Genomic DNA, 25987 nt, shown 5'->3' with positions numbered 1-25987 from the left:
GTGGGAGAAGTGGTTGGATCCTGGACCCTTTTTTTTTTTTTTTTAAATCAGGTCATCCAGATTTGTTTATGTGGAAGGTGAAGGACAGAAAGGAATTGAGGATGATCCCAAAGTTTTTGGTCTTAACAGCTGGAAGGATGTAAGTTCCAGCAACGGAGATGGGGTAGTTGGTAGTGGGATCAGTTTTCAGTGGGGTATCAGGAGGTTTGTTTCAGCCATATTAAGCCTGAGACATTTCAGAGACCACTGAATGGAAGCATTAAGTGGGCAATTGCACACAGTTTGGAAGGTTTCAGAATGGAGCGTCCCAAAGACGATTGCTGCTGTGTCAGCCAGGGTGGAGCTGTTGGTTGCATTGAGAAGGGGGAATCTTCAGATCTTGGTGGTAATACTGTTAGCAGTCCAAGAAGATGATGTGGGCCAAGAACTGAGCCTCTGACTTGGACACCTGGTTGAAGGTGGAGAGTATTGGGTACACAGGTGATGGAGAAAAGTGGCTGGGGAGAAGTGTGGGCAGGATGATGATCTGGCAGGTGACCAAGGTTTCCAAGGGAAAATTGAACATGAGAGGAATGTGGAGGCATAGGAGTAATTGAGGCAGGATGATATTCCCTAGGATTTTGTGGTGACCCTTAGGTGGGGCATGAGGTGTTTCAGTCAGTATGGTAGGTTATTTCAGAGTCCATTGTGGTCATCTGTGTGTTGTTAGGCCTGGGGTAGAGGACCAGTGGGGCTAGTTTTGAATGAGGTTTTGGTGTGACTGGAGGGGACAGGAAGTTGAAGAGGGCCAAAGATATCTGAGGTATGCATGTAGTTATGGTTGGTGAGGTTGAAGCAAAGAACAGAGCCAGCTTTCTATGAAGGGGAGGCTTTCCTAGCAGAATTCTGGACTCCCTTGGTACTGGAAGCCATTGGAGGTCTGGATAATATTGGATTCCATTTGAGTTTGTCAAGCAAATATTGTCTCGATGCTGTGTGCCAAGTGATATGAGGAAAATCTAGGGATATCCCTGTGCTATGGGGCAGGAGGGTAGTTGTGGTGGTGGAGGGAGTGCATCTGTGGGTTCCAGAGATGTAAAAGGTGCAGTCTATGCATCACAGGGATGTGGAGAGTGAGTATGAGCTAATGACCCCAGGTCCTGGTATTGGAGTCTTAAGGTTGAATGAAAAGCTCAAATGTGGTTGAGTCTGGGATGCTTAGTCTGGAGGACTGCAGGATTATTGCTTAACAGGAGGGGTGGGGCCCAATGTGCCAGGCCCAGAGTTTAGATGGTGTTTATCTGATGACCTGCTGTTGTTGCTGAGGGCTGACCACAGCCATTAATGGGACCATGAGGAGAGACCACCGGTGGTGCCAATGGGGTGATTTTGTGGGGGAAGGGATTGTGGGTCCTTGTGAGAGGGGCTCTTTGGGGTTTCATCTGTCTCTGTCCTGACAGGACAGTGTGACATTTGAAGACGTGGCTGTGTACTTCTCCTGGGAAGAATGGGGTCTCCTTGATGAGGCTCAGAGACACTTATACCACGATGTGATGCTGGAGAACTTTGCACTTGTGACCACCCTGGGTAAGGCCCTCATTCCCTCCCCAGGGATCTGGGCTAAGCCTTTCCACATTTATCCCAGGGATAGCTCTGTATTTCTCCCATCACAAACATGGGCACTGCTTCCTTCCCCAGTTCCCTGGTTAGTTGCAGTCGTTAGGGTTGGGCTGAGTGCACTGTCCCAGCACTTCACCAGGGAGGATTCAGGGTCAGTAGTCTTGCAGTTATGCTAATGGCTTCCACCTTGCTTGTCCTTTCACTGTCTGGCTGACTCTGTCCAAGTCCACGGCATCTCTCTGTCCCCAGTGTTGGCCTCTTCCTATAGGTGATGACATTTCCTGTCTCTGCCTGCTCCAGGAATTATAGTCACTGACATGGTCAGTACTTATGTGGACTATGGTTCTCACAGGAACCTCCTCTGAGGATTTTTTTTTCCTTGTAATATTAATTTTCTTTCCTATGGTCTGTTTATGTGTTAAGTTGCTCTGGGCCAGTGCTGGCCATTCATCTGTCCCACCTTTTTCCTTATAGCTTGAATCATGCAGGTCCCATTTAGTTCCTGAATCAGAGGTTCTGGAGAGTCCTGGGTACTTCCAGGCCATGGCAAGTTAGACTCAGAGGAGTCTTGGCCCTGAGAAATGTTAAGGCTCATCAAGGCTCCATTCAGATCGTACCAAAAATCTGTCCTATTTCACTGGTGGCTATTGGCCACCTCATTTCTACTTTTCCTTCTTGACACTTGCTAATTTGTCATTTCTGCTCTGAATTTGGTTAATTCCCACCACTCTGGACTCCATATGTCACCACTTCCTCTATTGCTTTCTCTGTAGTGCTTTCTCACATTGACCTACATATGTTGTATCATTAAGTGTGCACATATCCTCACATAGTTCTTAAACACCAGCTCTCTTACACTTGGATTTTCCTGAGCTTACATACACCTTTCTTCACTGTTGTCAGCAAGGATTTACTGAAAGCCATTAGCAGAGGAATGAGCTATAGACCCTGCTGCTCCTCCCTGTGCCACACCCCATCCTTATGTTCTTCACCTGGAGAGGTCTCCCTCACTGTCTGACCTTTAGAGGCCCAGTACTGCATAGCAGCTTCTCTACCCTCACCCCAGCTCCTTCATCCTGGTAATAGTGCCATCAGCTCATTCTGATGGGTGTGAGAGACACGTAATTATGATGGTGCTGCCTCTTCCCACTACTGCCTATACGTACTTCACTAGAATTTCTCTGCTTTCAGGTTATTGGCATGGAGCAGAGGATGAGGAGGCACCTTCTGAGCAGGATGCTTCTGTAGAAGTGTCGCAGGTTAGGACTCACCATGTAGGCCCATATCCCAAGAAGACACACCCCTGTGGGATATGTTTTCTGGTCTTAAAAGACATTTTGGGCATGACTCTTGATCAAAGAACACATGCCCAATTGAGACCATACACATGTAGAAAACAAATTAGTTTCATTGCAAACCTTCATCAGCATGGGAAGCAGCACAGTGGAGAGAAACTTTTGAAATGGGCTTCATGTATGAAGAGCTGCAGGTTCCCTGTGTCAGGGAAATCCTTTACCTGTGGGGAAGTTGATAAGGACTTCCTCGCCAATTCAGGTGAGCACCAGCACCAGGATATTTGTAATGGGAAGAAACCACACAGTTGCACTGTGTGTGGGGAAGCTATTCACAGTGAGAAAAGCTGTTACAGTTGGTGCAAATGCAAGAAAACCTTCAGCCACAAATACACTCTTACTGAACACCTGAGTGTCCACAATGGAGAAAGGCCTTATGAGTGCAGTGAATGTGGGAAATCCTTCACCCGAAGGTTTAACCTCTCTCAGCATCAGAAAGTCCACACTGGAGAAAGGCCCTATAAATGCAATGAATGTGGAAAATTCTTCACCCACATCTCCAGTTTCATTCAACACCAGAGAATTCACACTGGGGCGAAACCTTATAAATGCAGCAGATGTGGGAAATTCTTTGGCCAAAGTTCCAGCCTTATTGTACACAAGAGAGTTCACACTGGAGAAAAGCCTTATGAGTGCAGTGAATGTGGGAAATCCTTTAGCCAAAGCTCCAGTCTCATTAAACATCAGAGAGTTCACACTGGAGTGAGGCCTTATGAGTGTGGCGAATGTGGAAAATGTTTTGGTGACACCTCCACCCTCATTAAACACCGTAGAGTTCACACTGGAGAAAAGCCTTATGAGTGCAGGGAATGTGGGAAATTTTTTAGCCAAAGTTCTGGCCTCATTCAACACCAGAGAGTTCACACTGGAGAAAGACCTTATAACTGCAGGATATGTGGAAAATCCTTTACCCGCAATTCTGACCTCATTGAACACAAAAGAGTTCACACTGGAGAGTGGCCTCACGAGTGCAAGGCATGTGGAGAATTCTTTAGTGACACCCAATTTGCTCAACACGAAAAAATTCACATCAGGAAAAGGCCTCATGAGTGCAACATATGTGCAAAAGCCTTCAGCCGAAGGTATAACCTCATTCGACACCAGAAAGTTCACGACCTCACAGAAAGGCCGTATATGTGCAGCAAATGTGGGAATGTCTTCAAACAGTGGTCTGCGCTGATTCAGCACCAGAAAGTTCACAATGCAGATGGGCTTTATGAGTGCAATGAATGTGGGAAAGCCTTTAGCCGAAGGTGTAACCTCATCCGACACAAAAAAGTCCACACTGGAGAGAGACCTTATGGGTGCAGTGAATGTGGGAAAGCCTTCAGCCGAAAGTCTCACCTCATCAGGCACCAGAGAGTTCACACAGCAAAGCCATAGTCATTCAAGGAACGGGCCTTTTACTTCTTCGATGTCATTATATTGGAGAAGAGCCTTTGTGAGGGTGCCTATTCCTAATTTTGAACTCATATATCTGAATGTACACCACAGGGAAGATTCGCTATAGGTTCCAGGTATGTGGGAAGCTTCTAGGAACCATATTGCACTTCCTAACCTACTTGGGGTCCTTGCTGAAATTGTGTGACTGTGTTTCTGTGGTGTAAGTCATCTCTGCTCTACTGCCTAAAAGACCCCAATGGTATACATCAATCACCCCAATGTTTAGGAAAGTAGATTGTGTTTGCTCTGGATATAATAATGAGCAGCCTGAGCCTTTAAGGTGATGTCATTCTTTTCTCTATAATGATGTGTATACCTGACCCAGTTTTCTCCTAAAAGACCTTATCTAGGGGATCCCTGGGTAGCTTAAGCGGTTTGGCCCCCGCCTTCGGCCCAAGGTGTGATCCTGGAGTCCTGGGATCAAGTCCCACATTGGGCTCCCTGCATGGAGCCTGCTTCTCCCTTACCTGTGTCTCTGCCTCTCTCTCTCTATGTCTCTCATGAATAAATAAAAATCTTTAAAAACAAAAAAAGAAAAAGACTTTATCTGGATTCTACTGGTGGCTTTTAGAGGTTTGTCTTCATGGACATTGTTTTCATATGACACTTAAGGATTTTTCCAGTTTCCATGTCACCAACCCATAAACTGCCTGCCTCATCTTGTTAAGATTTGTGCAGTAATAAAGGCCTTATTGTTTAAGCCATCTCTAATCTTGGGGGTTGTAGTCACTAATGGGTTCCTTTGAAAGCATCATGAAGGGGTAAACAGCTTGTGTGAGACTTCCCAACTTTGGTGTGCCTCAAAGGCCAAGTATGATGGCAAAGAATAGCTCTTTATTTTGGGCCTAGTTTGCAGTGTTGCCCAAGGCTTCCAAAGGAAAGACTGTAGGCTTTGTACAGTGGAGCGAAACTGTTGAATCTGGATGCCAAGATTTTGTGGGCCCAGATGTCACATTGAGGAATGGGCACTTGCAATAATCCCCAGTGTTTCTGTGATTGGTTCCTTTGCTTATAGTGCGTATCATGTAATGACTACATGGTTAAGGGAAATCTCTTTTCCAGGGCCTTCAGGGGCGCCATGTGCCCTGGTGTCCAGAATTTAGTAGGGTAGTATCACTGGTTTTAACACTAAAGAATCAGGGAATCATAATTGGTGAGAAAACACTAGATTGATAGGAAGTGGTGGAGCCTGCAGCAAACTAGATGGAACATTCCTCTCCTAAAAGTGGACCCACAGCTATTCTGGTGACTGGCTGTGTCGGGTGAGCATGTACCTCCTGGCCTGTGTATCTTGAATAGCTGAGGTGACTGGCAGAGAAAATAAAGGTTTTGTGGATTCCTATGGCTTTCTGGGCTGTTAGCCTTAAGACTGTTACTGTACATACAGGAAAACAAGGACAGAAGGGAGATCTCTTAGTCCAGTGATACGGCCTTTGTGACTACGGTAGAAACATCTTCCATTGCTCAGATATTTAGTACTACTGAGGTAAGGCATCCCTCCAAAAGCATTAAGAGAGAAGTGATGGAGATAATAGAGGGTTGCCAAGCCTGATTTTTTTTTTTTAATGGAGTGGGAGATCCTTTTATTTTGAACCATTGCTTAAAGCTTTAAGTTCTAATGACATGCAGTAAACTGCACATATTGAAAGTATATAGTTTGGTAAGATTTGACAGTATAATCCACAAAATCATCATCATTGTGATAATGAATATATAAGCCCCACACATGTTTACTTCAATTTTTATTACTCTCTCTGCCCTCTCTGGCTCTCTGGGCAAATTTGGATTTACTTTCCTTTACAGTAGACTACATTTTCTAGAATTTTATGTGATTGGAATCATAAAGTATTCTTTTTTTCTGATTTCATATATCCTGGATAATTACTTAGATTTAAAAAGTTCATTCCTTTCATTGCTGAGTAGTATTCTGTTGTATGGATATACCATTATTTGCTCTGTATATCTGTTCCTTGACATCTGGGTTTGAAAGTTTTGGCTATTAAATAAAACTTCTATGAAGATTCACATATATATCTTTATACAGATACATGTTTCATCTTTCTTGTGTTAATACCTCTGAGTGCAATGCCTGAATAATAGGGTAGGTGAATATTTAGCTTTTTAGGAAGTTGCCAAAGTGATCTGAAAGGGTTTTTCTATTTCCTACCAGCAGTATATGAGAGTTTCACTGCTTCCCTGGTTCCTGTGAGACATTGGAATTTCCACTTAATCCCTCCCTCCATAGGGTCCATCTGCAAGGATGTAAAACCACTCAGAGGGGCACCTGGGTGGCTCAGTCGTTGAGCATCTGTCTTTGGCTCAGGTCATGATCCTGGGGACCTGGGATCGAGTCCCACATTGGGCTCCCTGCAGGGAGCCTGCTTCTCCCTCTGCCTATGTCTCTGCCTCTCTCTTTGGGTCTCAAATAAATGGATATATCTTTAAAAAACAACAACACTCAGAACCAGGCTTGAATAGGCTTCTCAGCAACCGAGTCCCACTGCACATGTTGCCTGTAATCTGGTCCCTTTGGTTTTGTGGTGTCCTTCCTATATGACAGGCATAGCAGGAAGTGACAGAATGTTTTCTTATGCTATCTGTGTAAGGAATAATCTTTCTCAATCCATTTGGGCTTGTGGTCTCCTTACCAGTCATATGTATGGCAGATTGGCAAGCAAAAATCTAGACTAGCAGTTGCTGCTTCATAAAGATTGCTTGACTTTTTGACACCACATTTTCATTACCATGATTTTCTAGTTTCTTCATATCTAGTAAAGAAGTCACCTTTTGGCTTTCTCTTTCAAAGTTACCTGTAAGCAAAATCATTGTAAAAGGGGTTATGTATAACACAGGAGAAATAGCTATAAAATAAAATGTAAGGGATGCCTGGGTGGCTCAGTGGTTGAGCGTCTGCCTTTGGCTCAGGGTGTGATCCCAGGATCCAGGATCGAGTCCCACATCAGGCTCCTGCGGGAAGCCTGCTTCTCCCTCTGCCTGTGTCTCTGCCTGTCTGTCTCTCATGAATAAATAAATAAAATCTTTAAAAAAATAAAATGTAAGATTTACTTTCAAAGTTAGGAGGATATAAGTAATACAAAAGTTGTGATAATATGGAAATGCTGGGCATTGAATACAGTGGTTTCATAAAGTACACAATGGATAGGATAAATAGTAATGTCTGTACAGGGGCACCTGGGTGGCTGTCAGTTGAGCATCTGCCTTCAGCTCAGGTCGTGATCCCAGGGTCCTGGGATTGAGCTCTGCATCAGAGTTCCTGCTCAGGGTGGAGTCTGCTTCTCTCTCTACCTCTGCATGTGCATATGCTCTCTATCTCTCTCAAATAAATCTTTTTTAAAAAAGAATGTCAAAAAAAAAAAAAAAGAATGTCTATTCGACTAAAATAAAAAATATTAGGGGTGCCTGGCTGGCTCAGTTGGTAGAACATGCGACTCTTGATTTTCAGGTTGGGAGTTCAAGCCCCAAATTGGGTGTAGAGTGTATTTTGGGGGAAAAAAAAAGTATGAATATATATGATGGGGATTAATAGTAATATATATTAAATTATATATGTTAATATATAATATACTAAAAGCATATGTAAAAAATATATATTAAAATATATATTATTAAATATCAGTGGAGGAACTCTCAAAACAGTCCTAAAGGGGTAAAACTAGTGGAGATTTTAAAGGAAATCTAAAACCTGACACATTAAAGAAGCAGCAGACATATATCTAGATAATAGAACACAAAGAAGGAGGAAATTGCAGAGGGGGAATGTTTGGAAGGGAGAAACACATGCTGCCTAGACCCATTATAATAAGAATCAACGACAGGAGGAAGTTATACACATGTGCAAGGAGAGAAATGGAGGAACCCAAGTCAGCAGGCTCATTCCTTTTCACGATTAATGAATGCAAGTGTACCATGAGATAAGTTCTTAAAGTATTGAAGTAAAAATTATATATACCAAGAAAATCCTCAAGCAGCCAACAGACACATGAAAAGATGCTCATCACTAATCATCAGAGAAATGTAAATCAAAACCAGAATGAGTATCACCTCATATTTGTCATAATGGCAAAAATAAAAAACATGGAAAACAAGTATTGGCAAGGAAGTGGAGGAGAAAGGAAACTTCATGCACTGTTGGTGAGAATGCAAATTGGTGCAGCTATTGTGGAAAACAGTTTGAAGATTGCTAAAAAATTAAAAATAGAATTACCATATGATCCAGTAATTCCACTACTGGGTATTTACACAAAGAATATGAAAAACAATCATTTGAAAAGATACATACACCCCTATGTTTATTGGAGATTTTTTTATAATAGCAAGATATGGAATCAAAGTACCATGGACTTTCTTCAGAGAGTTGGAACAAATCATCTTAAGATTTGTGTGGAATCAGAAAAGACCCCGAATAGCCAGGGGAATATTGAAAAAGAAAACCATAGCTGGGGGCATCACAATTCCAGATATCAGGTTGTACTACAAAGCTGTAGTCATCAAGACAGTGTGGTACTGGCACAAAAACAGACACACAGATCGATGGAACAGAATAGAGAATCCAGAAGTGGACTCTCAACTTTATGGTCAATTAATATTTGAGAAAGCAGGAAAGACTATCCACTGGAAAAAAGACAGTCTCTTCAATAAATGGTGCTGGGTAAATTGGACATCCACATGCAGAAGAATGAAACTGGACCATTGTCTTATACCATACACAAAGATAAACTCAAAATGGATGAAAGATCTCAATGTGAGACAAGATTCCATCAAAATCCTAGAGGAGAGCACAGGCAACACCCCCCCCCTTTTTTAATTTATTTATTTATGATAGAGAGAGGCAGAGACACAGGAGGAGGGAGAAGCAGGCTCCATGCCAGGAGCCTGATGTGGGACTCGATCCCGGGACTCCAGGATCGCGCCCTGGGCCAAAGGCAGGCGCTAAACCGCTGAGCCACCCAGGGATCCCCGCAACACCCTTTTTGAACTTGGCCACAGCAACCTCTTGCAAGATACATCCATGAAGGCAAGAGAAATAGAAGTAAAAATGAATTATTGGGACTTCATCAAGATAAAAAGCTTTTGCACAGCAAAATAAACAGTCAACTAAACTAAAAGACAACCTACAGAATGGGAGAAGACACTTGCAAATGACATATCAGATAAAGGGCTAGTGTCCAAGATCTATAAAGAACTCATTAAATTCAACAGCAAAGAAACAAACAATCCAATCATGAAATGGGCAGAAGACATGAACAGAAATCCGGGGCTGCCCCAGATTGTGTTTTAATCGCCTCAGCAGCAATGAAAAACGATCCGGACACATTGAACAACATGGCTGAATTGTACTGACTAGTACTTTTTATTTCCCTCAGTGGCGGATACAGAGGCATCTATTTAGGAACATTTGTTAAATTCTAAGTATATATTAATCCCCTGTGCAAATGTTGTATTTCACCATAAGAGTGTGAAGAAAAAATGGGATAAACCTAAGTGTGGTCCTTAAGTGATAGAACCAAAAAACAGTAATATGTAAGAATTTAATGAAGATGAATTATACATAACCTTCCCAGAAAACAGAAATGCGAAAGGATTAAAAGTTGGAAAGAAGAAAAAGAAGGTTGATTATTAGGTTTAACTAGCAGGTTTCTTTCTAATGAGATCTCTCATAAGAGGCAAGGTATGAAACAAAAACACAAAATCAATCAGTATGAGTGTGAATTCCTTACAGACTCAGAGAGTGATTGCTTGACTGAAAATCAAGTGGAACAGATCAATCCATAAAATGCAAAAGAAAAAACTCCCAAAATGCTTCATTCAGCTTCAAAAACACTGTTACCTGGATGCAAAGTATTTCCATTAAGAACATGGTCAGAAACTTGGACAAATGAGTTTGAGTCGAGTTGTGACATGGAATGATGGCTGGAGTTTATAGGTTGTAAATCTGTTTTCTCATCTTCAGATGAACATGAGGATACTTAGCTTATAGATGAGTTGTATGAATACATTGTTAGCAGACCCCTAGAAATAAAATAATCTCAGACTCACTGTTAGAAAATATGAAATCTGCTGTAGAACCTATAGACCAGTAAGGTCAGGGGACAGACATGCAGTTCAGGAAAGAACTGACAGCAGTCATTAGAGCAGGTCTGGGAAAGCTCACTGTGAGGTGTGTCTGCCTGAGTCAGAGACAGAGTCATCACAGAGAAGGAAACTGCTGTATCCTTTATGGCTTCATTAGGTGTCATTGGGCTAAGGTTCCATTTTAAATACAGTGTTTTCTCATCAACTATTCAAGAACTAATTAGTCTAGGAATTACTTTAGGACTACAGAGGACAAAAGTTAATTGGTGATCTGTAGGTAATTGGAAAGCATTTAAGTCAGGGTGATTTAGAGAAACACACCCTAACTGATAGTGGATTCTGTGTGAGTGGATGTCATAGGAAGGACAAGGCCTCATCATAGACAATTGTGGAAACAAGCTCAAGAAACAGTTGCATGGCGCATGATTTTTTTAATAAAAATTAATTGGACTTACGGAGGCCTATAAATGTCATCATTTTCTATGTGCAAATAAATGATAAAAAGGTTATACATTCTCAAAGACAGCATTCAGTCTTAGGATTTATCACAATTAACTATAAAATAGTTCTAAAAATATCTGGACTCTTCAGGAAAATTAACAGGTTAAATTAAAATCCTTAAAGATGATATGAACAGCCTGAATTAAATAAAAGACAAGACATCCCAGAGGAAAAAATATACTTAATAGTAAATGTGAGAAATAGTAAATGTGAGAAATGCTTACTTAAGTTCTTGAAAGTTTGCCTTTTGTTCAAAATAAAAGCACTTTGGAGATATTCTGAGTTCCATCACCCTAGGGATATTAGAATGAAGCTTAATGGCCTGGGAGTCACTCAAAAGGCAAGTGATGCTGAGGGAAACTCCTCTACCCACTCTGTGTATGTAAAAGACAACTTTACATCCAATGTCATCCAGGAAGTATTTCCATCCAAAAGCTGCCATGGTCTTGAGGGATCCCTTTGGACAAAAACACCAAGGAGTTGGCTTAGACCAGTTGGTTGAAAATCAGTTCTTTGGATTTCAACTTGGGTCTAGTAATCAAAGTGAAGTTATAAAGACCAAAGAGGAGGGAATTTCCCAGGGTCTCCACTCCTTCTGAATGAGGAAGATGAACCCCATTTCCAAGTTGGAAGAGCCCATCATATCAATATCAAGTGGAAATCAGTCTTTTAAAACATTTTTGAAGATTTTGTTTATTATTTATTTATTTGTTTGTTTGTTTGTTTATTTATTTATTTGAGACAAGGGAGAGGCAGAGACATAGGCAGAGAGAGAAGCAGACTCCCTGCAGGGAGCCCGATGTGGGACTCTATTCCAGGACATGGATCATGACCAAAGCCAAAGGCAGATGCTCAACCACTGAGCCACCCAGGTGCCCTGCAAATTGGTCTTTTCTTTATAGTGGAAATCAGTCTTCGATGGAGTTGAAGATCTGGAGGAAACCCCATATGTATATATTACTATCTCCTGTTTCCTGTAGGGCTTTTCATTAACCACATTTTTTCCACATAAAGAACATTCAGAATATGTCCTGAAAGGCAAACAAAAGGGGGCACCTGGGTGGCTTATTTGGTTAAGGGTCTAACTTGATTTTTGGCTCAGGTCAGGATCTCAGGGACCTAAGATTAAGCTCCACCTCATGAAGCCTGCTTAAGATTCTCCCTCTCCCTCTGCCCCTCTCTCCTCCCCCTACCCCCACCAAACAAACAAACAAATGGATCAGAGAGGTTATCTAAAGGAGATTTTACTAAGTAGTAAATAAATGATGTTTCTCCAAGGTTGCACGCTAATTGACAACAACCCTTAGTCCTTGGGTTATTGAAGGAGGGAATTGTGGGTTTGTTTGTTTGTTTGTTTGTTTGTTTGTTTTTAACAATTTTATTCATGAGAGACACAGAGAGAGGCAGAGACATAGGCAGAAGGAGAGGCAGTCTCCCTGTGGGGAGCCAGAAGGAGGGCTTGATCCCAGAACCCTAGGATTGTGACCTGAGCCAAAGGCAGATGCTCAACCACTGAGCCACCCAGGTGCTTCAGTTGTGGGGTATTCAGACAAAAACGTTCATGTTAACTTTATAGGCAGGTCGATTTGCTCAGAATGTTTAGATACAATTGTGATTTTTATAACAGCAATTACAATTGAAAGATAGTTTTAAGAAAAAGTAGTAGAATATACATATGAACTTTGTCAAAAGAGAATTTTAAACCAAAGGGAAGTTCCAGAAATAATTTTGAAAACATAAAATGAATTTAATTCTCCAACAAAGATGCCATTTTATGTAGAGTGAGAATTTACCTAGTTTCTGTAAATCATAGACAACTTTGAGGAGTCTCTGACTCCTTAACAGCTGTGATCACCAGCCACTCCCATGCTCAAAGTGTAGTCATTCAAGGGCAAAAATAAGAGATTAATTTTATTCCCTTTATAAAAAGGAAATGGTGGCCATGGAGCTGTGGTTAGGAGCTAAATTATGTGCACTGTGCAGAGAAAGAATATTGAAATGTCCATCATTATGCTACTTGGGTAGAACTTTATATGTCATAACAAACTATCCTGTTAATGCTACAGGTGTGTGAGTGGTGAACACACTAGAATTTCAAAGGGGGATCAAAGGGGACAGCGAGGTTCTTCTTGGGTAGAAAGTTATGTATTTATAGGATAATTAGAATTTCACAGTAATTAGGATGCCTGGGTGGCTCAGTGGTTGAATGTCTGCCTTTGGCTCAGGGTGTGATCCTGGGCTTCCGGGATCAAGTCCCGCATTGGACGTCCTGCATGGAGCCTACTTCTCCCTCTGCCTGTGTCTCTGTCTCTGTGTGTGTGTGTGTGTGTCTTTCATAAATGAATAAATAAAATCTTTTTAAAAAAAGAATTTCACAGTAATTTTGAAATCTGATAATACTGAGAATCTGAGAATATTGAAGTCCCTGATAATCTCTGCTCTTCTAAAGATGGAGTCTTTAGTCACTTTTCTCTTAAAACAGTCATCTCCACACGGGAGTTGAAGATTTATACTCTTCCACCAATCATAGGCATTGTAGAGAAATGTAATTACAGGATCCTTTAAACACACAGGTTCTCAGTGATTAAAAACAAACAAAACCTACTGCATATATCTGCAATTGCCACCCAGAAATCAAGTGTCCATTTTGCAGATGAGAACTAAAAATAATTGTCTTACTGTTCGTTGTGTCTTGGGAGGTTTTTGATGACTGCTTCAATTTCCTCCTTGGTTATTGGCCTCTTCAGTTTCCTATTTCCTCCTGTTCCAGTTTTGGTAGTTTGTGGTTTTCCAGAAATGCGTCCATTTCTTCTAGAATGCCTAGTTTATTGGCGTAAAGCTGCCCATAATAAGTTTTTAAAATCGTTTGTATTTCCTTGGTATTGGTGGTGATCTCTCCTTTCTCATTCATGATTTTATTAATTTGAGTCTTTTCTCTTTTTAATATGGCTGGCTACTGGTTTATCTATCTTATTAATTCTTTCAAAGAACCAACTCCTGGTTTTGTTGATCTGTTCTACAGTTATTCTGGTCTCTATTTCATTGAGTTCTGCCCGAACCTTTATTAAGTCTCTTCTTCTGCTGGGTGTAGGATCTATTTTCTGTTCTTTCTCTAGCTCCCTTAGGTGCAACGTTAGCTTTTGTATTTGAGTTCTTTCCAATTTTTGGATGGATGCTTGTATTGCATGTATTTCCCCCTCAGTACTGCTTTTGCTGTATCCCAAAGATTTTGAATGGTTGTATCTTCATTCTCATTAGTTTCCATGAATCTTTTTAATTCTTCTCTAATTTCCTGGTTGACCCTTTCATCTTTTAGCAGGATGGTCCTTATCCTCCATGTGTTTGAAATCCTTCCAAACTCTTGTGATTTAGTTCTAATTTGAAAGCCTTATGGTCTGAAAATATGCAGGGGATGATCCCAATCTTTTGATATTGGTTAACACCTGATTTATGACCCAGTATGTGGTCTATTCTGGAGAAAGTTCCTTGTGCACTTGAGAAGAATGTGTATTCAGTTGCGTTTGGATGTAAAGTTCTGTAAATATCTGTGAAATCCATCTGGTCCAGTGTATCATTTAAAGCTCTTGTTTCTTTGGAGATGTGTTTAGAAGATCTGTCGATTGTAGAAAGTGCTACATCCAAGTCACCAAGTATAAGTGTATTATTATCTAAGTATGTCTTAACTTTGGTTATTAATTGATTGATATTCTTGGCAGCTCCCACATTTGGGGCATAAATATTAATGATTGTTAGGTCCTCTTGTTGGATAGATCCTTTAAGTATGATATAGTGTCCCTCTTCATCTCTCACTACAGTCTTTGGGATAAACTTTAATTTATCTGATATAAGGATGGCTACCCCTGCTTTCTTTTGAGGACCATTTGCATGGTAAATGGTTCTCCAACCTTCATTTGCATGGTAAATGGTTCTCCAACCTTTTATTTTCAGGCTATAGGTGTCCTTATGTCTAAAATGAGTCTCTTGTAGACAGCAAATAGATGGGTCTTGCTTTTTTATCCAGTCTGAAACCCTGCGCCTTTTGATGGGGTCATTAAGCCCATTCACGTTCAGAGTTACTAATGAAAGATATGAATTTAGTGTCATCATGATACCTATTCAGTCTCTGTTTTTGTGGATTGTTTCCTTGGATTTCCTCTATTACAGAGTCCCCCTTAGTATTTCTTGCAGAGCCGGCTTGGTGGTCACATATTCTTTCAGTTTCTGTCTATCTTGGAAGCTCTTTATATCTCCTTCTATTCTGAATGAGAGCCCTGCTGGATAAAGTATTCTTGGCTGCAGGTTCTTCTCATTTAGGACCCTGACTATATCCTGCCAGCCCTTTCTGGCCTGCCAGGTCTCTGTGGGGAGATCTTCTGTTAACCTAATATTTCTCCCCATAAAGGTTAGGGATCTCTTGTTTCTTGCTGCTTTAAGGATCTTCTCTTTATCTTTGGAATTTGTGAGTTTCACTATTAAATGTGGAGGTGTTGAGCGGTTTTTATTGATTTTAGGGGGAGATCTCTATTTCCTGGATCTGAATGCCTGTTTCCCTTCCCAAGTTAGGAAAGCTCTCAGCTATGATTTGTTCAAAGACATATTCTGGACCTCTGTCCCTTTCGGTGCCCTCGGGAACCCCAATTAAATGTAGATTTTTCCTTCTGAGGCAGTCATTTATTTCCCTTAACCTATCCTCATGATCTTTTAATTGTTTTTCTCTTTTTTCCTCAGTTTCCCTCCTTGCCATCAACTTGTCTTCTATGGGGATCCCTGGGTGGCGCAGCAGTTTAGCGCCTGCCTTTGGCCCAGGGCGCGATCCTGGAGACCCGGAATCGAATCCCACGTCGGGCTCCCGGTGCATGGAGCCTGCTTCTCCCTCTGCCTATGTCTCTGCCTCTCTCTCTCTCTCTCTCTGTGTGTGTGACTATCATAAATTTTTTTAAAAAATGTCTTCTATGTCACTCACTCGTTCTTCTACCTCGTTAATCCTCATCGTTAGGACCTCTAGTTTGGATTGCATCTCATTTAATTGATTTTTAATTTCTGCCTGATTAGATCTAAATTCTACAGTCATGAAGTCTCTCGAATCCTTTATGCTTTTTTCTAGAGCCACCAGTAGCTTTATAATTGTGCTTCTGAATTCGCTTTCTGACCTTGAATTGTAATCCAAATTTTGTACTCTGTGGGAGAGAGGACTGTTTCTGATTCTTTCTTTCGAGGTGAGTTTTTCCTTCTAGTCATTTTGCTCAGTGCACAGTGGCCAAAAACAAGTTGTACTGGAAAAAGGAGAAAAAGAGAGAAGAGAAAAAAGAAAAAGAAGAAGAAAAAAAGTGGGGGGGGGAGGAGCAAACAAAACAAAAAATAAGGGGGGTATCCTCTGATTCTATATACTGTAAATCCCTCGACTTCCCCTGGAACTTTCCAGTGCTGCTTGGTCAATAACTTGCTTTTCCCCTGTCCTTCTAGCTGGTCTTCTGGGGGAGGGGGCTCCTGTGCTGATTCTCAGGTGTGTGCACCTGGGGGAGCTGCTCAGCCCCCTGCCTGGTGCACGGCTCAGTGGGAGTTGTTTATCCTGTCAGGACCCAGGAGGAACAACAACAGTGGCAGCGGCCAGCTCTCCAGCCCTAGAGTCAGCTCCGGCAGTAACTACTACAGGTCCCAGTCCACAGGGGCCTGGATGCTCCGGGGGTGGGGGGCAACGATCTGCACAGCTCAGGGCAGCCCAGCGGCAGGAGCGTCCTTGCTGTCCTGTGTCCTCCCGGCCTCTGCCTATCCCGGGGGGAGCCCCGGATCTTGGGCTGTGTCCCCCAGCGCCCTGGGCTCTGGGGCCTGCACCGCTGGAATAGTACTCCTCCCCTCCCCGCGGGGCCACTGCCGGAGCCGCCGCCCGAGCTGCTCCCGGGCCCTTTAGGGAGCTTGGCTGTGGTGTGTGGTGCGCTCTCCTCCCCTCCCCCCCTTCCCCCCCTCGCGCAGGTCCTCTGTTAGTGCCCCTGGGAGCCTGAGGGCATCCCCGCCCCTCCTGGGATTCTGCTCCATCCAACTGCCTGTGAGCACCTTTCCATCCGGGAGGAATGGTAAAGCTCCTGCTTCCTCTGGCCGGGGCTTTCCTGTCCTGGGGGCACTCGCCTTGCGGCCTTAGCCCGGTTCCTCACGGGGCCCCTCCCCCTTGGATGCTTTTTTATTTCTTTATTATTTTTTTTTCAGTCTTCCTGCCTTGATAGAAGCACAAACTCTTCTCACTGTACTATTCCAGCTGTTCTCTCTTTAAATCTCAGACTGAATTTGTAGGTTTTCAGGATGATTTGAAAGTTATCTAGGTAATTTGGTGGGGACAGGTGACGGGGAACCCTACTCTTCCGCCATCTTGCCCCCTCCCAGAAAATTGTTTTTTAAAGCATGTTTTTATTTCTGAGACCACTGAACAAAAACAAAGTTGGCTGTTAAGAAAAGGTAAATTGAGGATAAAATTGACCAAGGTGTATAAACACAAAGAAAGGGATGGTGGGGCAGCCCTGGTGGCTCAGCGGTTTAGAGCCTCCTTCAGCCCAGGGCCTGATCCTGGAGACCGGGGTTGGAGTCCCACATCAGGCTCCCTGCATGGAGCCTGCTTCTCCCTCTGCCTCTCTCTCTCTCATGAATAATAAATAAAATCTTTAAGAAAAAAAAGGGATGGTGTCCTGTTGTTTCATTGCTGAATAAATATTTATTGAGCACCTCATCTGTCTCAGATGCTATTCTAAATGTGTGTTCACACCAGTGAAAATAACCAAAAGTGTGTTGCTCACATTCTAATTGATGGAAATAGAGAACAAATAATAAAAGAAATATTGGGGTTCATAGTAATTTGTAAAGTTACATCACTCAAATAGAGACAGTAGAAAATTCATGTAAAGATAACCATGTACAATAGAGTGGATAGCAATGTAAAATATGGTGATCAGGGTTGGTCTCATAGGGGTGTGAGCAAATATTTGAGTGGTGAGGGAGTGTGTGATTTGCATTTATGGGAGGATGTTCCACACAGATGAAATAACCAGACTAGTGCCTGAAGGAAAAGAGCATACCTGGATCTTTGCTGAAAATGTGAGCATGGAGCATAACTACTAAGGGAGCAAGTATAAAGCTCTGAGGAAGAGCTAAGGAAGCCAGATTATGTAGGGCACTCTAGACCATTGTAAAGAACTTGGAGTTTCTCTAAGTGAAATGGTGAGCCAGTGTATACATAGTATTGGAATAGAGAGGGGCATGATCCAACCTGTATATTAAAAGGACCACTCTAGCTTCTGTGTTGTATATCAATTAGAAGGAGCAGAGGAAGTGGAGAGGTCAGTGAGTCACTATTGTGCCAAAATTTGAACTGGGAAAGTTTAATATAAAGAAACAGGGCTGGAGTTAACAAGGGATTGGAGGGTAAGAAGTAGTGAGAACTCTGAAGAATATAGGAGTATCAGATATAAGGAATTCTAGGCCTGAGACAGAGCAGTCAGAGAGCATATCTCAAGATGAAATCTGTACCTTGTGGGCGAACGCACAGCTGGACCACTGAATAACAGAGAAATCTCAGTTTGAGTCTATGGATCCCAGGTCCTGCCAAGCATACATGGTAGCCAGCAGCTTTCCCAACATCACATCCTTGAGAAGTTTTAAAGTGGACTACCTCTGACCCTCAAGAATAGCTTTCCCAAACACTCCCAACTTCCAGAAGACAGTTTCCAGAAGTCCTGCTGGTGAGACATCAAAGCAACTCTATCATTCCAAAAATCACCATCTGCCCTTTCCAACAAGATCTTAGAAAGTCCCTTTGGTGGGGTAGGAGGATATCCTATTTGGACACATAATCTCAGCCCAAAGTCTTCTAAAATGTGTTCTTCTAATATGTTTCAGGGCTCTTTTTATTTTTACTGACAAATCTGTCATTACAGCAATCCCCTATTGGTCTTTTATGTTAAACTCTCACTGTTCAAATTCTGGTGTGGTTTCTCTCTTCTGATTGGCCCTGGTTGACATATCACCTTGTAAGCAATTAAATTAGAAGTGTATCGGGATCCCTGGGTGGCGCAGCGATTTGGCGCCTGCCTTTGGCCCAGGGCGCGATCCTGGAGACCCGGGATCGAATCCCATGTCGGGCTCCTGGTGCATGGAGCCTGCTTCTCCCTCTGCCTGTGTCTCTGCCTCTCTCTCTCTCTCTCTCTCTCTCTCTCTCTCTGTGACTATCATAAATAAATAAAAATTTAAAAAAAAGGGATCCCTGGGTGGCGCAGCGGTTTGGCGCCTGCCTTTGGCCCAGGGCGCGATCCTGGAGACCCCGGATCGAATCCCACGTCGGGCTCCCGGTGCATGGAGCCTGCTTCTCCCTCTGCCTATGTCTCTGCCTCTCTCTCTCTCTCTCTCTGTGACTATCATAAATAAATAAAAATTAAAAAAAATTTTTTTAATTAAAAAAAATATTAAATTAGAAGTGTATCATCCTTTGTTGGTATGTGTCTGTGTGTATGTGTATGTATTTGCACTGATATGCTTGTCTATACATGTTCGCATATGTCTGTGTGTGTGTTCAATCAGAAGCCAATGCACTTTGAGGATTTACCTTTGAGCTCCATCCATCTAGAGAAATTGGGGGCAAAGCTCATTGGCCTGGAAGTCACTGAGGAGGGAGGTGGTGCTGAGGAAAACCCTGCTGCCCATTCTGTATTTTTTTAAAAAGTTTAAATTCTGCATCATGCAGGACACAAATTCTTTCAAAAGCTGCCACTGCCTGAAGAATCCCTATAAAGAAGCAAGGATCTAGGGAGCCTGCTTCTCCCTCTGCCTATGTCTCTTCCTCTCTCTCTCTCTCTGTGTCTCTCATGAATAAATAAAATCTCTAAAAAAAATGTGTAGATTATGAAGAGCAATATTAAGCATGGTCTCACTATGGATATTAATCATTTAGATAACAGATTTTTAATTTATTTTTTAAAATATTTTATTTATTCATGAGAGACACAGAGAGAAAGAGAGGCAGAGACACAGGCAGAGGGAGAAGCAGGCTCCATGCAGGGAGCCTGATGCAGGACTTGATCCTGGAACTCCGGGATCATGCCCTGGGCCAAAGGCAGGCACTAAACCGCTGAGCCACCCAGGGATCCCATAGATAACAAAATTTTTAAATGCCAGTAGTGTATATGAACAGGTAGTACTTAGAAGTAAAAACATTGTAAAGTTATGAAATGCTTGTCTCTAAAATATGTGAAATGAATTGAAAATGATATACCATTATTTTCTAGTGTGATTTTTATAAATTTACCAAAATTGTTTTTTAAGCCACACTTCTGTGGTACAATATTTTCACTTTCATATCACAAACCATAATTAGCCAAATGTTTTACTACTGTGTAAATCTTTAAAAATGGCCCCAAGAAAACGAACTAGGGGTGGTGGAAGGGGAGGAGGGCGGGGGGTGGGGGTGAATGGGTGACGGGCACTGAGGGGGGCACTTGATTGGATGAGCACTGGGTGTTATTCTGTATGTTGGTAAATTGAACACCAATAAAAAAATAAATTTATTATTAAAAAAATAAATTTAAAAAATTAAAATGGCCCCAAGAGTTTAAAACATTTGAAAGCCTCATTGAGCGCAGAATGCCCACTGGTTTATATGATGCAATTCTCAAAAGCACTCTGGTTTCATCATCCACTTCTCCTTTATAGCTTTTTAAAAGGAGGGCAGCCTGAGTGGCTCAGCGGTTTAGTGCCGCCTTCAGCTCAGGGCGTGATCCTGGAGACCTGGGATTGAGTTCCACATCAGGCTCCCTGCATGGGGCTTGCTTCTCCCTCTGCCTCTCTCTGTCGCTCATGAATAAATAAATAAAATATTTTTAAAAATAGCTTTTTAAAAGGATATGCAATGTTTATTTTCTTCAAAGCATTAAATTGAGCTTTAAGTACAAAGAAGGCATTTTTTAATACATCTATATTCCAGCATTTCATTCTATCAACTACACTATGTAATTGAAATAAAGGGTGCAATGGTGTTAAGGTTTGGGGTAGAAAACTGACTCTTGATAATGACAGTTAAAATTTAAAAAACATTAGATAATAAAATATTATAGAACTAAAATTAGAAAATAGGGAGAACAATAGGAATGATTTAGAGGAGAAATCATAGAATGTATTTAAATAGCAATAGGTATGTCAACAGTCATGGTGTAGGACTTAATACATTTTTTTCCTTTTTAAGAAGAGATCTCACAACAGAAACATGTGAATCTTCAAATCAGTGTGATTATTAACACTCAGAACCAATAAAGAATTGTAGCAATGGGACAGCCTGGGTGGCTCAGCGGTTTGGCGCTGTCTTTGGCCCGGGGCATGATCCTGGAGACTCAGGATCGAGTCCCATGTCGGGCTCTCCGCATGGAGCCTGCTTCTCCCTCTGCCTGTGCCTCTGCCTCTGTGTGTGTGTGTCTCTCATGAATGAATGAATGAATGAATAAATAAATAAATAAATAAATAAATAAATAAATAAATAAAATCTTAAAAAATTGTAGCAATGCGCAGGGCAATAATGGTTTGCGCTGTCCACGTGCTCATAGTGGATTTGTAAGTCACGGGGAAAATCTAAATTTAGTGCCCCTGCTCTAAGAGAGAGAGGAAGGTGAACCTGCCTGTCAGTCAGAGTCTCTGGACAGAATTTTTTTCAGTTTGAAAACAGAATAATGTATAAAATGAGGTAGGTGGGTAAGTGGATAGGGTGGCCACACACTACATATATATTTAGATAGAAATATGGATGATGGATGGATGGATAGATATAGGTAGAAAGATGATAGATAGATGATTTTAGATTTAGATACAATGGATCCAAAGGGATAGCTGAGATCCCTAGAGGGTAGAAAGAATGTCAGAGTTGTACAAGAAGGAGACTATTGAAGCCCCTTCACAATCTGGTTACCTATCAGAGTAACATTTGTATTTTGAGACTATTAAAATCATGATTATTCCTTTTGTCTGTCCTCCACAAACTTTTTGCCACATAATTTTGTTACCAAAAAATTTTTGTTTCTATCATGCAAACAAATAAGACATTATTTTCTGTAAATGGGATATGAATGCTTACGAATGAGAGAAATTTAGAAACATATTAGACTTTAGTTAGCACTACATGCCACCCTTGTTTTGCAAAATATAGAGCAGCGTCACCAGAAGCACCAAGGCATCCTGCCAACAGTCACTCAGACATTCACCATCTGAGAGCTCCTCTTCTGTTATTGCTGCCCCCACACCCACAGCGTGAAGTCTCTAGAGCGGAATCTCTGAGGTGCAGTGTGCTGCAGACAAGTGAGAGACGGTTTCACAAGGGCTGTAACTGGGGGAAAGGGAGCAGCAGGGGTGGCCCTGAGGCAGGTGGACAAGGGTGACAAGGGCTTCTGGTTTCCTTAGCTGGTTACGTGAGCATATGTCTCCCCTACCCCTCAGTCTTTTACGTTTCAATTTCGGAAAGCCTCATGCTTTTAAGAGAATGGGTATACCCGGGTTTCCTGAGATAAACTCCTTATAATAATGAAGAACTTAACTGGAAAAAAAAAGTAGTTAATAACCCAATTGGTGTGTGCTGTGAGGCAGTGACTGCAGGGATGGCACCTGTGCAGGTCTGGAAAGGGGGCTTTTGAACCCTGAAGTAGAGGTTTAGAGATTCCATGATTTCATCTGCTTGCTGGAAAGTGATTATCATTTCATCTATAACTGCACTGACAGTGTCTGCTGGGGACTTAGCATTATTTCTGGAAAACATTTATGAATTGTACATATCACTGAACGCTGTTAAAAGTTTGATGGAGATATCCAACAAGAGTGAAAGAACAGGATGCGGAGAGCAAGAATCCTAATGGAAATTGAACAGAAGACACTGAGATCAGGTAAGTGAAAGAATGAAGCTCAGCCCATCTTATCCACTTAGTCAATTCCATGTTTATATCCAAAACATGATTTCTTTCCTCTCCTGAGAGCCCTGATGGTACTGTAGTTGAAGGGAGAGACACCAATGGGTGGGAAGAGTTAGGAACAACATATGATGTTGCAAATGAACAGGAACTCTGTGTTGTCATATTGTTTGGTGCTCTGGCAGATATTTATGGTGTAGCTTATGTGGGTCAGGCACATTTCTAGGTGTATGATACATGAGTACACAGAACATAAACAAGGAATGTTTCCTTATGGAAATTGTATGCTGATTAAGGGAAAGAGATAAGCAATGGGTCTAAGTTGTTGAATTACATAGTGTCTTAGAAGGTAATAGGTTTTCTGGAAAGAGAAAAGAACCAGATTGAGTGAAGAAAAGTGTAGGGGGTAGGGAAACATTATCATTAGTAAATTGGATCTTCATAGTAGGACTCAGTGAAGATGAAATTTGGGGAAAGAAAGTTAAGGTGGCTAGTGATAAATCCCTTATTTACTCCTTTCCAAATGTTACATATCCATTTTCTTGTTTTATTGCACTAGGCAAAAACATCAATATTAATACTGGATACAAGTACAGAGAGTAGGCATCCTGGTTTTGTTCACAATCTCAGGGGAATATTTTATAATGGACAAAGAGGCATTTGCAATAGCGCTTTTGTAGAAGCTATTTAAGATCCTTTCTAAGTTTAATGACTCTCTCTGTGGGTGTGTCATATACACACCCCCAAATTTTAAAAAATGCGCAGAGAAAAGTATTTTGTACTGAATAGGGAAAAAAACACTCAACATAAGAAAATCTATGGGAGGCTTCTAAAGCAGTAATTTAAGGAAAATTTATCATGCAGTACTTTAAGGAAAAATTATCACATTAAACACTTTTAAAAAATAAAGGTGTCGGGATCCCTGGGTGGCGCAGTGGTTTAGCGCCTGCCTTTGGCCCAGGGCGCGATCCTGGAGACCCGGGATCGAATCCCACGTCAGGCTCCTGGTGCATGGAGCCTGCTTCTCCCTCTGCCTGTGTCTCTGCCTCTCTCTCTCTCTCTCTGTGACTATCATAAATAAGTAAAAATTAAAAAAAAAAAAAAGAATCTTTAAAAAAAAAAAATAAAATAAAAAAAAAAAATAAAGGTGTCTAGGCTCCTGGCTCACTCAATCAGTGGAGAATGCCACTCTTGATCTCGGGGTGGTGAGTTCAAGCCCCACATTGGGTGTGGAGCCTACTTTAAAAAAAGAAATCTCAAATCAAGGATCTCAGCTCCCACCATTTCAGCTTCCATCATTCAGTGAAATGAAATCCAGAGAAAGCCAAAGAAAATAATAAAGATCAAAACAAAAAATGAATGCAACAGAAAATGAAGAACTCTAGAGAAAATTAGTGAAACCCAAATCTTTAAGATCAATAAATTGATGAACTTCTACCCAAACTGATCATACAAAGAAGAGGGCAATACACAAGTTTACAATGTCAGAAATGTTAGAAGTAACATCATTAAAGATTCTATAGGTATTAAAAGGATAATGAGGGAATATTACAAATCATTTTATGACAATAAACTGTCAATGTGATTTAATATAAGACAACTACTGACATGTACTGCCAAAAAAGTCTTATTTCTATAAATCCTAAAATTTCATGTCTCCAAGAAACATGGAAATTGAAGAGTCTTTAAAAATGCAATTGAGGTAAAAAATGGGTTATAAAACCATACCAGATTAGATATCATATAAATCTTTGAATATTCCACACTTAGGTTTTTGACATCTTTAAATTTTCAGGCTATTTGAAAGGATTCACAATATCAAGGCATGTTTGATCAATTCTGGTTTGTGATAATGAAAAATACGTAAAATTTAAATCTCATGGATTTGATCCAAAATACAATCTGAGCAAATTAATATGTTATAGTTGAACATAACTGAGCTTCATTTTTGCTTGCAACTTTCTACTCATTGGTAGGATGAAATAATTCAATAACATCATCAAATAGGACTCACACTCTCCTAATTTTCTTCCAAAAATTCTTTTAAAGAGTTGGTTTGTTTGAATCAGGGTCCCAACATTGTATGTATATACCTAAAATTTAGATGTTTTTGTTTTTGAGGTTTCTTGGAATTAAGGTGTCTTTTCCTTTTCTCCCTTCTTGCTCTCATTTTTATGAAGATAAAAATGGATCATTTGTCTTGAATGATTTCAAACATCCTGCTAGTATATTGTATCATGCTGATGTCATTTAACACATATCCTCATATGCCCTGTATATATAAACTTGATCTAATTCAGGTTCAGGTTTGTCCAGGACTCTTCGTAGGCAGCTCAGTTATCTCCTTATTGCCTCTTTCCAGAGCTGGCCATATCAGCCACTTTCCTTTCTGTACTGTGAAGTTTGATCAGCAGGTACATGTGCTGTTATCAGTTTCCTACCAGCCTTTATCCATTGGTTTCCCTATACTGCTAATCACTGACCCAATGAAGTAATCCATTCAATGCTGCAGAAAGTTCATATTTTAATGTTATTACTGTTTCTGTATTTAGGACCTGGAATTATACAGGTCCTAATTATACTTTAATTAATTAATTAATTAATTATACTTATAATTATACTTTATACAGAAGAATTCTCACTCATCATCGATTTGGTTACCCTGAAATGTAGTCTGTTCAGTAAAGGCAGGAGAAATGATTGACTTTTTCTATTTATCCATTTAAAGAAAAATGGAATTGGTTCCTTAACATCCCCTCATCATTGTGAAGTTAGAGCCTCTTTAAGATGAAAGATGTGTCCCATTAAAATGTCACCAGCTGTCTTTGAGAATTTCCTTGCTTGCTGGTTTGGTAAAATGTTCTGGCCATTTCCTTACCTAGACCTGGAATTGGCAATTTTTTCAAGATATTTATTTTCTTTTAGTGAGAAATGGCATTTTGAGAACACAGTCTGGGTAATGAGGGTGGCAGTACCTCCAGAGTTTGTCACTGTGTTTAGACCTGGCCAACAGAAAGTGATAGAACTTATGTCTATGATGCAAGTCAAATGCACCCTGAATTAATGGGATTAACTCCCATA

The 25987-nt window shown here is 41.1% G+C and overlaps 2 protein-coding genes across 5 annotated transcripts in view; both read left to right on the top strand.

The window, feature by feature from the left end:
* Window positions 1-9131, top strand: part of LOC140632141 (uncharacterized) — a 29607-nt gene extending 20476 nt beyond the window's left edge. For 3 of the 4 annotated variants that reach the window (XM_072824045.1, XM_072823953.1, XM_072824112.1), the window contains exon 2: window positions 2791-9131. In XM_072824045.1, coding sequence (XP_072680146.1) covers window positions 2943-4334 — 1392 coding nt within the window. In that variant the 5' untranslated portion in view covers window positions 2791-2942 and the 3' untranslated portion in view covers window positions 4335-9131. Of the gene's footprint in view, window positions 1-1439; window positions 1567-2790 lie in introns of all 4 variants that reach the window. The other variant, XM_072823867.1, reaches the window with a different exon arrangement.
* ZSCAN4 (zinc finger and SCAN domain containing 4) overlaps window positions 1-25987 on the top strand; it is a 94059-nt gene that overhangs the window by 20479 nt on the left and 47593 nt on the right. The window lies entirely within an intron of this gene.

Source organism: Canis lupus, chromosome 1 (assembly GCF_048164855.1).
Source record: "Canis lupus baileyi chromosome 1, mCanLup2.hap1, whole genome shotgun sequence".
NCBI classification, from domain to species: Eukaryota; Metazoa; Chordata; class Mammalia; order Carnivora; family Canidae; genus Canis; species Canis lupus.
The sequence above is the reverse complement of the archived record's forward strand: the minus strand, read 5'-3'. Positions and strand labels throughout refer to the sequence as shown.